At 29.5% G+C, this 16,794-nt stretch overlaps 1 protein-coding gene across 1 annotated transcript; it reads right to left on the bottom strand.

Annotated features, from left to right (window-relative positions):
- Nucleotides 1-348: 348 nt before the first annotated feature.
- Nucleotides 349-8,237, bottom strand: LOC111297905 (uncharacterized). The gene is made up of 6 exons (XM_089769230.1): nt 7,780-8,237; nt 7,287-7,379; nt 6,837-7,070; nt 6,489-6,591; nt 2,069-2,298; nt 349-876 (listed from the first exon to the last, which is right to left on the bottom strand). The coding sequence occupies exons 1-6, from the start codon at nt 8,091-8,093 to the stop codon at nt 654-656; spliced, it is 1,197 nt and encodes a 398-aa protein (XP_089625356.1). The 5' UTR covers nt 8,094-8,237; the 3' UTR covers nt 349-653.
- Nucleotides 8,238-16,794: the final 8,557 nt, after the last annotated feature.

Here is a 16,794-nt window from a genome sequence, read left to right as displayed (position 1 = left end):
TAAATATCAATGACTCGAAAATGATGTTTTTGAAAGAGTGAATTAGGAACGTATGATGTAATTTTAAATTAGTAAATGACTTGTAATTTACTATTAATTTTTAATTTATTTTCACTAAATTCTTAAATGAAAATGGATATTTTGTGCTCAATAATTTTTTTAAAACAATACTGAAACTGGTAAATTAAAATTAATGATGATTTGTAATATTACTACATGTAATTACTTATGATTTGTAATACTGCCACATAATAAGATTACCAGTTACCATATCACCCTAATGATGTTATTTTCGTGACCACGATAGTTTTAAAAATAAATATCAAACATCAAAAAAAAAAAAAAAAGATGTAAAAATTTTAATTTCAATTATATTTACTCCAAGAAAAAGAGGTGCTTCAAGTGCAAAGGTGGAAAAAAATGGGGTGTAAAATACATGTTTAAAAACACATACAAGGATGTATCATATTAGACAACATAATTTACATTTGCCAACTACTCTCAGGCCAGGAGTCTTGATTCTCTGCAATTTAGCTGCAAGATACTGATATGAAATAACAAAGTGATCAAATTGTTGCGGTTGCCTGAGGGGATGATCATATTCCCAAAAATATTACAGGATTACAGAATGAATTTGAACTATAAGAGATAAGTTAGCTTCCTTCTCCTTCCAAAATATAAACAGGAATTTGCCACATCCTAGTGTTCTTCTTTGGGTCATCGGTGAGGCTGAGATCTGAATCATCTTGCTTGAATGTTTTAACGAGTGTTTTGGCTCCCATCAAGATAAGCCTCTCAATCATGAATAATTGGTAATTGTTCTCAATTAATGGATCCAAGACACGACTATAATTCGATGAATAAGCCAATTTGTACCTGAAAACATAAGCAACCAACAAAAATCAAGGTAAGCTCGCTTAATATATGAAAAAAGAAAAATTTTCCTTACGTTTTTTCTTATTGCTTGCACAGTACAATATAGTTGATGCATAGCACAGCATCTTCAAAATTTAATTAATACCATATATCTCCCCTTTTGGTGAGCACAGTCTAGCTTCTCTCGTCTACTTTTTATAGGCCAGCCAAATTCTAGTTTCTCATAAATACCATGATTTCAATTAATACTTTTATGAGATTAGACATATGCAAGCCAAAATAGCATCTTATGCTGCTCAGCTAACACAGAGTTTAAACTGCTCTTTTCCACCACTATCATCAATTCTCAAGTGAGGAGTGGTTGGTTAACCATCCCAAATTTCTTTAACACCCTGCCACCAGCACTCATTTCATTTGCCAGTGCTGCTGGCGCAACTCATTTTGTTGTTTACAGGAACTGAAGGAGTGCTAAAACAGACAGTTTGCAGATGATCGAACCACCCCTTCCCTCCCCTACACCCCCTCATTCCCACAATTAAATAAGTAGAACACCCTCTACGCTGTCATATTTCCTCAAATAGCACCTATAGCTTATTTTTTACCACTTGAAACCCAGAGACTTCAAATCCATTATCATAAGGGATTAAGCTGTTAATTTCTCCCAATCACTACAAAAATACCCTTATATTTAAAACACTTATGGCTATTTTTGTAATTTTATTGAGTGAAACAATGTAACCCCCTATGATAATGTATAACCTCAGGGTATTAATAGCTATAAATAAACAATAGGCTCTTATGCAAAAATGGGAAATCACACCGGCTGCAATTGTAACCCATGATAAATAAATAAGAGGCTCTAAGCACCAATATCAGAATAAATTTTTGCCAAAGTACAAGGTAGGTCTATCATCCCCCTCGTAAGCAATATTTTGGTTCATACAATGCTAAAAATAAAAATTGAAAGAAAAAGAAAAAAGAAAAGAAACCATATGTACATGCAGGAAAAGCCATCATTTGGTACAAACTAGGAATTCCTAAAGGCCAAATTCGGCACAATCAAATATAGATGAGATCTTCATAGCTGAAATGGAAAAATGAAAGGGGGAAGTGTATCTACATTAAAGATGGAGTATATCATATGGGGTTCTAACTCTTGAACATGTCATATGACTTTTAAGAATGATTTTACCTGACAGAAAGTGGCGAAAAAAATCCTGGTGTCCTCTCATTTGAAGCGATATAAAGAGTTCGTCCAGCTGGTACCCACTTCTGAATTCTGAGAAGGATAAATTCTGCACGGGTGTCCCTATCCAAATGAGGATGTAGGCTCCTTTCAAACCCATACCTATCCTTCCTTGTTTTTATTTTATCACCTCGACGAACATGGATAGCATCATAGTCACCAAGGAGTGTTTTAATCTGTCAACATGAAAACAATAATTAGGTGCAGGTTGACAATTAAATAAATTTGTAATTTAAAAAGAAAACAGAATCTAGTATAAGAGTTTTGCAGAAAATTACTTGTAAAGAACAATTTATCTCTTGGAAATGGAGATATAATCATACTTTTCTTCCATTTGCTATGATAGCACATCCAATAATTCATCTCGATAATGAATCTAAGTTAAAGGTTACATATCATTTTTAAATCATCCAAACCATCCAATTAAGCAAGGATAATTTCATTCCTACATTTGAGCTCAAATTGCAAACCTTCTGGGAATGGGGATCATAACTTGACCTCATCCAAATTATCGCAACATTTGTAAGCATAACCTCACTATCCCTTGAATTCAATACCAAACCTAGTAGGATCATAAGGTTCCTTATTAGTTATGAAGCATCAATACTTCAAAATCTCCTTGGTATCATTGCTGTATATATCTTTGATACAGCAAGATAGATATCCAATACATCTTAATATACCCAAAACGTAAATGCCAGTCCATAATGGGGCAGATATGTCACTAATTCATCCACTATGTGTTAGACAAAACAAGAACACATTTTTCTCCTCAGTCTTTTTGTTCCTTTGCCTTCAATATTCTTGATTACCAAACAAGCTTTGAAAGCAAATGCAAGCCAAATTTGAAAGAGAAATCCAAAAAAAGTATACATTAACCATATTATGGAATCTGTTTTAGTAAAGAAGATAGTAACTTGATGATTAGCACATTACTGTGCAATATCTAACTTGGTATATTTTGTGAGTTAGAAAAAAGACTATGTTAGATAACAATTATCAGTATTATAGCTGATTTTTCTGCTAGCTATATTACCCTCATTATATATTTTGGATAGTAGGCACACTTTCATATGTTTTCTAATCAGATCATAATAGACTTTATACATATTGAAAGACCTTTTGCTGCTTGACTACTTCTAGGAAAAAGAAAGTGATCCAGGAGAGGTTTAGAGGAAAAGCAAGACATTGGGAATAACAAATCTCAAAGAAAATAATTGAAGCTTGATGTATATAAAAAAACAAAAGATAAAAAGCAATGACAAAGACTCAGATTGAGGAATAGTAAAAGCCAAAATAGCCCAGCAAAAAATGAAAAAAAAAAAAACCAGGATAGCACTATTGCCAGTACAGTTTATTGTGAGTGTCAAAGGATGAGTTTAATATATAGTAAAATGTCTACTTTAGCTACCAACCAAACCTTAATTATTTCTTTTCTATTGGACTGCTAGAGTTTGTAGATCATCTAAACCTCAAATTTGATACAAGGCACCTAATATGTATGTGATATAAACCTAAAAATATGCTACATCATAAACATCTCTTTCTCTGAATAAAATCATTTTCTAGAGATCCTAGAACATCTAAATATGTCACTGCTATCCTCCCAGAATGGAGTGGATTATTTTTAATCAATGGGATTGAACTTACATATCCTATTTTACCCTTAAAAATTACATCAATAATTTAAATTGTATAAACTTTGAAGAAAGATAATTTTAACCAATAAATAAATTATCCTATCATAATCCTTGCATACATCAAACACAAGACGGTATAACATTATTTAATCTAATGCTAATCATAATATCATCTTATCCTATCCTATCATAATCTTATGCAACAAACACACCCTAAGTTCTTTAGGGATTTCTTCAACAAGACTTTGTGATTATAAGAGAAAATACAAATCTAAATTCATGATATATCCACAAGCACTAAACCCTAGTCCAAAATTAGTCAATACCCAAGATAGAAATACACAAACATTCTAAATCACATACAAACAAAACCTCAAGCAACCTACAAAAACTTTTCTAAAAAATTCATCAACAATGAAAAAAACCAAAGCAAAAGCAAAATTTGGCATTGTGTGTGAATTTTTTTTAAGGGTTTTAAGGCTTAAAGAGTAGTCATTTTCAATATATGGCATCAATTATTCAAACCGATGCGAGATAGAAAGGGATATAAATGCAAGATAGAAAGGGATATAAATCATAGGATTTAAGCAAGATAGGCAAGGTGGCGAAGTGCATGGGTGTGTTGTGTGATTGCAACATGTCTTTAAAGTTAAATGCAAAGTTGTATAAAACAACTGTAAGGCCTACATTATTATATGGGACTGAGTGTTGGGTCATTAAAAAACAATATGAGAAGAAAATGAATGTAGCTGAGATCAGAATGCTTAGATGGATGTGTGGCAAGACTAGAAGAGACAAAATTAGAAATAAAGAGATTCAAGAAAACTTAAGAGTAGTTTGAATTAAGGAAAGGATGAGAGAGGGCCATTTGAGATGGTTTGGACACGTGAAACATAGGCCTATTTGTGCACCAATTAGGACAAATAAGCTTCAAGAATTGGGAGACCAAAACTTTTAAAGGTAGACCACGAAAAACATGAATGCAAGTAATAAGAAATGATATGAGGGTTAAGGAAGTAAATGAAAATGTTGTTTTTTATAGAAATGAGTGGCGTAAGAAAATTCAATACTATGATCTAACAAGATTCCTTTTTTTGGCCTTTAATATGGCCAACTCCAAAGTAATGTGATATAGGACTTAGTTTGTTGTTGTAGTTGTTGGTTTTAGGCTTAAAGAGAGAGAATTAAAGGTGAGGAAGCACAGGCGGAGTGAGAAGGGAAGAGCTGTTTGAAAGAATAAAGCAAGCAAGAGAGAGAGAGAAAAAGCAAGTCAGCTTGTCAGTAACCTAAGCAATGATTGAGATGGCAACGGACCCACAATGTAATTAGGGAAGAAAAGAGAACTTTGGAGAGGATATGAAGGAAAAAAAGAGAAAAACCGTAAAAACTTCTTGGGAGTTTTCAGTGGATAAAAAAAAAAGGAAGAACAAAAAGCTGTTGGATACCAGCAGCAACTAGAGTAGGAGACTAGAGAGAGAAGATTTGAGAGATGAAGCATCTGAGAGAAATGCAGTTTGAGGGAAAGAAGTGGAAAGAAAAAAGACATTTTACTCTTTTTAGGGTTTAATGACAAGTCCTTTTTAAAAATAATAATAATAATAAGATATCATCTTATGCACTGTTCTTCACACAATCAAACAGTGCATAAGAGATATGCTCTCATTACTGTTTTAGTTTATCCTTGAATGAAATATGTCAAAAAGATTATCCTAATTTGAGCATAATAAAAGGTTTGATTCTGCAATGAAACACTTCCTAAAGGTTTAATCCTTGAGCATTTAGCCAAACTGAAAGAACATAAATAATTAAAACAAAACAACAAACTCTAGTAGAAACAAAAAATACGAAATATAACCCTTCAATGCTAGTACTTGGAACATAAGTAAAATACTAATTAATATAAAATAACCTAAATATATATAAAAGTTACAATTAAAGATGTAAAATACAATAAAGAAGCAAAACAAAATCCTAGATAATTTAATCTACAACTAGCTTCTTTCTATTCTCCATAACTAAGCTACATATGCCATAAATGCTATGTGATAAGCTAGAATTATTACAAGAAGACATTGTGCAGAAAACAGAGATGACAACCACATCAACAATTTAGAGTTTGATTAGATTTTATATTGAAGATAATGAAGAATATGAAGGTCTTACATAGACAACTAAGAGTATACAGTATAGACTGCATCCATCTAAAAATTAATTGCTTTTCATACTGTTGATATTCAAGAATTTGATGGATATACCTTAGTTAACAAGTAAATGTGAGTGCAGATATCAAACTAAATTATAAATAGTTTGATAGAGGTTTACAAGCATTTCAAATAATAGATCATTAATGTCAGTTTACTTATATCTTAGCTTATAAAGCTGACACTTTGAGGATCAGGTAAAAGATTGATATAAAAGTGAAACTAAAACTGCACAATTCCAGATAATAATTTCACAATCATCTAAATATAGGGAGAAAAGAAAGCAGTGGAGTTCCCCGCTCAACTTATGGAGCCAAAAATATCTATGCTAACAAGTTGCAAAGTTTCAATATGAAAAGTATATTCCATTACAAATTCTTTCTGCATTAAAAAGGCACAAGGATGCCCAGTAACCAGTAAATGGTGAAGAGGAAAGAAATATTTGACTGGTTAATCAAGTTACAGTTAAATGCAATTTAGAAGCTTTTAAAGATAACATGAAAAAGAGGATCAAGTAACACAAACCTGGTCAGCCACAATTCTTAATTTTTCCGCTGCCATTGAAGGAAGAAATGAATATGACAACATTACAGCACTGCGGTTGTTTCGATCCTTGCACTCCATAAACCTGAGTAATTATGATAGATTAGTGCCAGAGGAAAAATTTAGAAAAATCAGATATCTTAACTGATTTGTTCCTCAAAGTTTGTTTTATGAAAACTGATGGCTACAAACAAGAATATCTTCTTAAATTTACACCTCTCTGCCCCTTCCCTCCTGGGCACTCTGGTGGTTTAGATCAACCATTGGGATATAGGAAAAAGAGAATAAGCCAATCAATTACTTAATACGGAATCAAGTACCATGAAGTACCATGACAAAGGGCTTGCAGTTCGGTTAATAAGCAAGAGATTTGAGTAACGACCATCGTCTTTGAGATCCACCCGCTTAAGTCTTTCCACATGGGCAACCCCAATGGCTCCCAACTTCATACTTGTCGATAGTATTAGATGCCATACATTTGAATTGTCTAAGATTACAGGTACAGTTTCCGATATTAGGTCAATATCATATAGAGAATCCATGGCACAAGAGCTTGCAGCCCACCTACCAAATGAGAAAAGCAAGTTTAGATTGTCCAGATCTCTCTTCAATGTTGACTTTACATCAGCAAGGCAAATTGATGCTTCATCTTCATATTACTCTTGATCTAGGATTATGAATTCATAGCAGAAAAACAACATACTTTTTGGACAAAAAATAAAAACAGTAAGAATAAGACCTATAAAGTTCACTGAAAGGATAAAACTTCATAAAAATAACCTTTCCTCCGCAGTTGCATTGGCAAACTTATGGAGGATTCCCTTGTTATTGTGTATTGGATTGATACACATTCTAGAAGGCATGACAAAAGTTCTGCAATAAGAAACACACACCAAATGAAATCATAAGAAAGTTAAGTTAAACTTTTTAGTGCATATGCTGTAAAAAAATTGAAAAATAAAATTCAAATGCAACATTAAGAATGCAAAGTTACCCCTAATAGTGGAGTGATTTCTATTCGTTTGAATTTCACAATTACATTAAGCATAAGTAAAAATGGATAGCAACATCGATGAGCAAATGCCATTCATTTTGGTGAGTAGATAGCATTGGCCCTATTCATAATTTAATATACTAAAACATGAATAAATTCGACCCATGTTTTTTTTTCGTTGTTTATATTAAAAGGGTAGGAAGGAAGGATTCTAGTGTAGCGAGTTACAAGTGAATTTAGGCAGCTGATAAAATGAAAAGAATAATAAAAAAAGATTACCTGTTCAAGAAGATGGCTTCCTCAAGAGCACACCTGAGGCTGGATTCTTGATGACCCAAGCCTTCACATGAGTCGCAATGCTTTCCAGGGCAATCGATTCGGTCACCCCAGTACAAATACTTGTTATGGAGGGAGTGCTGTTGCCTTGCATTCTTTCTCAAATGGGTTTTGGCAGAGCTGAACGAAAACCCATTCGTGGAATCCATAGAGGAAAACAGGAAAAGCAATGCAATGGCAGCTATGCACATCAAAATCATCATTGGAATTGGGGACCTCAATCTTGGTTTCGACTTCAGGGCTTTAGGAGTGGCCATTCTTTACCTCTAAATGTCGCACGGAAACAGGATTTTGATCTCTCGATTTCCTTGTATCTTTCAATTTTAAACAGCACACGATACCAAAATGATGGACAGAATCACTTTAGCGATATGCTTTAAAATCTTATAAAAAATTATTATGAATTTAATTAAAAAAAAAGTGTTTTACGTTTGTACAACTAGGGAATTTAATAAGGTAATTTTTTTAAATTTATTCATAATATAAATATAATATAAATATATAAATTACACGTATAAATAAATAAATAAATTATCATATGTTTGCGTAAAAATTAAAACAGTAAGCACAACGCCATATTTTTTCTTTCAATTAGAAAGCAAGTTATTTTATACTCCTCGTTTTGCGAAAATGGACATTAGAAAAAATAATTTGAAAAATGTTTATATTTTTTGAAAGCAGAGATTTTATGCTATATGATGAATTAATAAAGAAATATTTTTTATTTTTGGACATTTTCACATTTTATGAAAATTTTATTTTTTAAAAAAATATTGATATAATTATTAAAATATTAAAATTATTAATTAATAAAATATATTAAAACTATTTATTATAAAAAATTAATATTAAAAATAGTTACATTTTAATAATAATATTTAATATAAAATATTATTTTAATATTAAGCACTTAAAACAAAATTATTTATTATTTATATTAATACTTTAAAATATTGAAAATAGTATTACTATTCTTAAAATATTATTTTTATTAATATAATAATATGAAAATAGTAATATTTATTATTAAAATATTAAAAATATTTATACTATTATATTTATATAGATACATTTATCAATAAATATAAAAATGATATATTTTAAATTGAAAATATTAGAAATGATTAAAAATAGTCATGATTAAAATAATTGTACTATTATATTATATAATATTTATTGTTAAAATATAAAAATAATATCTACTATGTATCAATTAATTTTGTGTTAGTCTTCGTAGCCTTAATTAAAATATCTTAAATTAATTTGTATATTGAAAATTTCTTAATTAATTTATATGTTATAAAATTTTTTAAATTATTTTAATATTTTGAAAACAATCTAAGACTAGTTTCTCAACACGAGAGTGTCGCAATATACGAATTCAAAAATTCAATAGTAAGACATGAAAAATATGTTAAAATGTCTTAAAACTAAAAAAAATTTTATCATTTTTTTAAGGGGTAATTGGTTATTTAAAAAATTTATTTTTTTAATAAAATAATAAAATGAGTTTAAAATTTATTAAAAAAATATTTTAGTTTTCGAAAATAGAGTTAGATTCAGGATTTTGGTTATGTGTGGAGAATGATTCGTATCCCACAGCATTCGTTAAAAAACGGTATCAATTGATTACATGTTATTCTTAAGTTTTTTATAAAAATAGTTTTAATTTTAATGTTTGTAAATTAATTCCTTAAATTTCATTTATTTCTTCCAAAAGTATTTCTTAAAATCAAATCATTTTCAACTTTATATTTTAAAAATAAATTATTTTATTTTTGAATTCTTAAAAAAACAAAACTAATTATTTAGGATCAAGATGAAAAAAATTTTAATACTGAAACATCTTTTTCATTCCTCTATATTTAAGCGAAATTTCAAAAATATCTCTTTACTTTAAGAGTTTTCATAATGCTTTCATAAAACCAAGATAATATTTTTCGTAAATAATAATTATTGAAAATCTCTCTATATTTAGGTGAGATTATTTTTACTTGAAATATTTTTTTATTTTATTTAAATTTTTTTTCTTAAAACACTTTATTCATAAAACTTGTAAATGATGTGTATGAACATAATAATACATAATGTATGCATGAAAATTAAAATGCGAATGACAATTATGAGTGAATAGATGACTATTCAAGAATGTTAATGCATATAACAATTTATTAAAATGAAATGTAGATGCATGAGAATGGGTCTATGGTTGGTTTTTAAGGTTTAAGCTTTGGTTTAGGATTTGGGATATGTTTTAGGGTTTAAGGTTTGGTTTTGAATTTGGAACTTAGGTTAAGGTTTGGGGTTTGAGATTTGATTTGGGGTTTAGGGGTTCGGCTTAGAGTTTATTTGGTTTAGGATTTGAGGGTTTGGGATTTGGGGTTTGGATTCTATTTGGGGTTTGATTTAGGGTTTAGGGTTTGGTTTAGGGTTTAAGTTCGATATGATGTTTAAGGTTGGGTTTTGGATTTGGGGTTTGGTTTAGGATTTGAAATTTAGGTTAGGATTCAATTTAAAGTTTGGGTTTAGGGTGTGGTTTAGTTTGGTTTAGGGTTTTAGGGTTTAGTTTAGCGTTCAAAGGCTTATGCAAGTGTTACATGAATGATACATTTGACAAAATAATTAAACATAGTATCAATGTTAGATGTAAACATTTAATGCATGAAATATAACTAAACAAGAAATCCAAAGCTTAAGGTAATTTCACGTACACTTTATGAACTAACCATGCATGCATAAACTTAACAAAAAAAAAAAACCAAATGAGAAAGGTCTAGGAAGGGATAAAGGTTTTGCCAAACCATGAACAAGGCTAAGGCCAAAACTCCCATGGCCATTGATTGGGGTAATTCTGCAAGTGCACAGGTCGTATAAGTGATAATAGTGGCATTTCGGTCAAGATATTGTTCCCACAAAAATTAGGTAAAGAACTCCTTAGCCTAAATATCTATTATCACCATATACTCACTAAAGTTGGTTCAATCAAGAATTGTTATGAACTAAACATGAATTAAAATGTGATTCTAAACTACGAATTGAAAATAATAAGTAAAAATTGAAACCAAAATGGTAACTAAAGTGATGAAACCAAATTCACTAAGTATAACTAACTATAACTAACTACAACTACTACTACATTATTAAACTAAAGGAAAAACAAAAGAATTGAACTGAACAAGATATATATGGTAAATATATAGTCAACTAATCTAAGTAAAAGCATATTTGAAGTGAACATTAAGAAGCAAAAACATAAAATTCAAATAGTAAGCTAAAACCTAATATAAAAATTAAGACATGAAAAGTTGAAATTTTAAGGAAAAATGCAACCTATGACTTCAAAGATGTAACCTAGATTTAAATGACTACAAAATACATGAAATCAAGTTTCGATTTGCTAAAATAAGTAAAGAACTAAAGTAAGAACAATTTTGAAGTTCAAATGTGAAGCAAAAATTCAAGATGCAAAGTACAAGTTACAAATAGAAAAGTGAGTGACAAAATCTGGAAATTTGAATTTGTTGTTGGAAAATTGATCTAAATTATGTAAAATCAACTAATTACAAGTTGTAATTTGAAACAATACAAAAAGAATAATATGAGAATTCAATTTGAGGAGCAAAAACTAAGAACTTGCAAGATTCAATGGAAACGCATGCAACCACATCTACATGAAAATTTGAAAACTAAATTTGAATCTACTGTTCTAGATCTAAATGATGCAAAATTAAGTAAACATGACCTGGAAATTAAAAGATCAACTAAAGAAAAGTACCAAAAATTAAAGAGAAGATAAAAAAAACTAAAGAGAAATTGCAAGAAATTACTAAAACAAATCAAAACAAAACATAAGTTGATCAGGATTTTACTAGTTCAAGGAAAGAAAAAGCTAGATCTAGAAACTTCTAAGGAGATTGAATTCGAAATGAGCTAAGGTAAGATTCATTGATGAGTTTACCACAAAATCCAACAAGAAAATCGCATCAAATTAAAGGAAATTTAGCTCAATGAACTAGCAATTGAAACAACACTTAAATATGGAAAAAAATAGAGCATGATCAACTAAATCTATCCAAACAGCAAGTAAATTCATGAAAATAAATGCAATCAATTAAAAATTAACAAGTAAACATGTAAATCTAAGAGAGCAAAGTTTAAGAAAGGCAAACCAAACTCCTAGATGGAGAGTAAACCCTTGTTAAGCTATTGTTCTTATAAAGCTTTTCTCTACCAACTAGATATAGCCGTTACTTTGAAGATTTAACTATACTTGTGTGGTTGAAATTTGCAAGAGATTTTTTACAAGATTATAGCTTTATGAGTTAGGAATTTATGAAAAGAAAATTTTGGTTTAGAACAAGCTAAAATTTGTCAAGTTTTGATCAAAACACTATGAATAGGTTAGAACCATAAATTTTAAAACTGAATTGATGTTCATGCAAAATCAAAAGAATTTGAAGATGAAAACGTGAAAAACTATAAATTTCATTATGAAATATGAAAGTACATTGAAAATGAGTGCAAGAAAGTTAAATTTGCAAAGAAAATCAATCAAGAGAAACTATAAATCAAAGCTGTTTTGATGGTAAGAAAATAAAATGTGCAAAGAAAATAAATGTAAAAACTTAAAGAAAAAAATCTAAAATCCTAACCTAAAGTTTCTAAATGGCTGGCCCTTCCTCTTTATTTATAAGCAAATGGGAGGTGCCTCAAGCCCCAAAATATCTTGAAAAAATATCTAAGTATAGGCAATCTTCTAGATCTTTCCTTCTCCTTTCTTTCATAGCTTATGCATGCTTGTTTGGCTTTTTAAGCTGCTTCTTACTTTCAAACCCTCTTCTCATGAACCTTTGCACTCCAAGAAGTCAAAATAATGACCAATAATAAGCCTTCAATCAGCCAACTGAGTAGCTCCTAATGTCTTTTTTTGAATTCTCCAAAGTGGTGCCAAAGCATATAGTCACATGAGCTTTGCACACACACTACGCATTTGGATTTCTTCCTTATCTTTTAGTGCTAAATGCACAAGCTTTCTTTTCAATTTTTCTACCACATATCAAGTCATAAAATGAACAAATTTGACACTATATTGCTTGGAAAATTCTAGAATTTAATCAATTAAAAATTAATTTATCACTCCATAATGCATACATTACCCTTCAAGCATGTATAAAGATACTAGAAAGGTACCAATACATAATTGAGCTAAGAAAGATAATTCCAACTAAAACTTATGAAAATTGGGACTCAAAATAAGGTTCTATGAAATTTATTTGAGCTTAACAAGTCATAGAAGAAAAAGGTAATAAGAACTCCCTTAAAAGACAATGAAACACAATTACACTAGTTGTGGCTTTTGCTAGCTTTTATTGCCATAAATCCTTAAAACTGAGTCCAAAAATCTCTAAAATTCCTCTTTTCTCTATTTTCACCTACACATGAACAATTATGCATTTAGGAGTATTTTTTGCCCAAATTCTCAAGGCTCAAGCCAAAATATGAGAGAAATTACATTAAAAATGAGTAAGAAAAAACTAAAACTTTAGTGCAATTAGACATTTGAAATATTTCTTATATTGGCCAAGTATATTGACTATGTATCTATCATTGATATACAAAATAAACACTTGGAAAACAAGATTAAATGTATTAAAAATATACTCATTCAACACTTTTATTCTTTGAAAATTTTATAAAACAAATAGAAAACATGAATTTTAGCAAAGAAACAAAGCATGAATGTATTTAAAGCCAACCTTTTAGCCATGAAACAAGGTGGAAGTCTCGACTAAATAATCTGAGTTGAGTGCTTCCTATGGCCTTTCCCAAAAACATAACATTATTTCCTTTAACTAAGATATACATCAAACACTTAGAAAACTACCTTAAGGAAGCCTTTTATGGTTAAAAGATTTTTATCAAACATGTGAAGAACTAGCAAAAATGAAAATGCTAAAAAACATTTCATTTTCTGAACAATCAATCTAAAACAACAAAAATAGTAAACTAACAAAAAAGTAACAATCTCAAAAATCACAATTACACCATAAAATCTTAAGACAAGCAAACAAATCATAAACCAAAGCCAAGGGGAGTTTCGACCAAGCTATGGGAAAACATTAGCCATGGACTCCTTATGTAGATTTTGTTGCTTTTTTATTCGTACTTGCTTCAACCCATACCATGAACTTGGTAGGGTGAATTTATTGAATCAATAGTGACAATGGAGAAGTGAAAAACTATGGAAAAGTTACCTCATCTTGAAGAATTGTAAAAGTAAAAGAAAAGTATATTAATGAATATGAAAACTTACGTAAAAATGCATGAAAGTGAAGAGAAATTATACCTTCCAAGATTTCTCTATTTTTTTTCTTGCCTTTCATGTCACTTGACTACTGCTTCCTCTTCCCATTCTTAACCCTTTATGATATATTTAAAGGCCAAATCTCCATTTCCTAGCCATTTGATCAAACTTCATCCAAAGGCCAAAATAATTCTAGGTCCCCCCTCAAGCTTAACAATCAGGCAATCAATCTTGACCCTAGAACTTAAACCCTCTTGAAATCCATGGCTCTAAAGGAATACAGAATAAAATGTGGATTTTAATGCAGTTGTTTTAATAAAAAATGACCATTTTGCCTTTATTAGTGTTTTTAGCACTTTTTCATGATTTTTCAACCCTTTTTCATGATTTTTCAAAAATCTTATGGTCTAATTTTATTCTCATGATTTTAATACACCAAAATTCATAAAATAATATCAAAATATGATCTGAAGCCTTTCATAAAAATTGACCTCGAGAAAGTCAAATTACGAAAATACCCTCAAAAGGTATTTTGGTAATTTCAACCTTTTCGAGGTGCAATTAAGGTTTTCAATACATCAAAATTCATGAAATAATATTAAAACATGATCTAGAGCATTTCACAAAAAACCAAACTCGAGAAGGTCAAATTACGAAAATATCCCTAAAGGGTATTTTGGTAATTTTTAACCTTTCTAAGGTGCATTCAAGGTTCTTAAGAATCAAATCATAATTTTATTAATCTTAAGTCTTAATAGCTCCATTCAATTGTGGATTTTAAAGGTTGACTCAAGTTCGACCAAGTTTGACTATGTGTTGACCATGTTTGATCATAGGATTTTTGGAATAATTTAATCTAAAATTCAATTTTAAAAATTCTTAAATCTTAAAGAAATGTTGGATATGAATTGGGCCTAACTTTAAAAGCTTCATAACTAGCTAAAATGTGCCCAGACAAAAGTAGATGTCTACAAATGCCCTTCTTTGTATATTCTTAGAATAAAAATAATACAAATGCCCTTATTTACATTAGTTTTATTTAAGACTAAGGCTTGAAGGATTTTTTTTCTTTTGTTTTATTGTTTTTTTATAGAGAACTATCATATATGTTGAAAACTTTAAAAATTTCCTCTTTGGAAGCTCCTCATAAACAAAAATTTTGAAACTTTAATAATCTCAACTTTCAAAGGCTCCTCATGAATGATGGCTTTGAAAATTTAAAAATCTCAACTTTTAAAGGCTAATCTTGATCAAAGATTTTAAAACTTTAAAAATCTCATCTATGACAAAGCTTCTTTTGAATAGAAGTTTTGAAACTTTGAAAATCTCATTGGGCTTAATATCTTATTGATGCTAGCTAAACTAGGTTTAATTTTTATTGATGCTACTTAAACTAGGCTTAAATCTTATTGGTGTCAGCTAAATTGAGCTTAAATCTCATTGATGCTAGATAAATTGGGCTTAATTCTCATTGGTGCCATATAAACTAGGCTTAAATCTTATTAGTGTTAGCTAACTAGGCTTAATTCTCAACATTGCCAACTAAACTGGGCTTAGTTCTTCATAGGTACTAGTTATACTACGCTTAAAATATTATTGATGCCAACTATGCTGGGATTAAAATTTGTCAATACCAGCTAAATTCGACTTAAAATTTCTTGACATTTTTTCTGAAACTCAACTTGTCATCATATCTCATCTTTTTCATTCATTTTTTTTAACAACCTCTCTTTTTTTATTAGATATTTTTTACTATTTAAACTTTTTTGACATTTTGGTCTCTTATCGAACTATTTTTTCTTTTTCTTATCTTTCTTTCCTTTTTTCATGATAGAATTCCTTTTCTCTTTTTGTTTTCTTTTTCCTTTGTTTCTTTTTTTGTTATAGAATTTCTTTTCTCTTTTTATTTTCTTCTTTATTTTTTTTTATTTTTTTTGAAGACTTTCTTTTTTACTTTTCTATAACTTAAAATGTTTTTGTTTTCTCTCTTTCTTTTTTTTTTCTCAATATTTACAGAGTTGACAAATGTAATCATAACACAAATGTCTATTTTCAACAAACGATGCAAATACAAATGTCTTTATGCAAAGGCAAGAATCCATGTCACGCTGAAACTTTTTCATGATGCAAATACTTAATGCAAATACAAATGACTTTTTTCATGATATAGATGCCAATACTTTTTTTTTAATGTAGATGACTTTACTATAATACAGATGCAAATTTTTTTTTTCATGACACAAATGTACCTAACTAAGATACAATGACAAAATTTTTACTAGCAAATTCTTTTTTCATGATACAAATGCAAATGCCAACGTTCATACGAGATACAAATGCCCCGAAGATATAAATGCAAATTTACAAATTTAATTATTTTTCAACAATGAAATGCTCCTTAAAACTATCAAATTTTATTTCAAAAATGCCAATGGCCATACAGATAGAAAAATTTTTATGATGCATATGCCTAAACAATAATGCAAATGCTAATATTTAAAATAATGATGTAGATGCCCGTCAAAAGATGCAAACGGTAAAAATTCCTTTTTTTTTTTTCAAAATTTTTGTTTCTCAATTCTACTTATTCCCCATTGCCTATCACATTAAGTCCTTGACTTCTTTCCAATAGGATTTCAACTTACTCATTCCCC

The sequence above is a fragment of the Durio zibethinus genome, chromosome 12 (assembly GCF_047325235.1).
Source record: "Durio zibethinus cultivar Kanyao isolate XHJ-2024 chromosome 12, ASM4732523v1, whole genome shotgun sequence".
Lineage (NCBI taxonomy): Eukaryota > Viridiplantae > Streptophyta > Magnoliopsida > Malvales > Malvaceae > Durio > Durio zibethinus.
The sequence above is the reverse complement of the archived record's forward strand: the minus strand, read 5'-3'. Positions and strand labels throughout refer to the sequence as shown.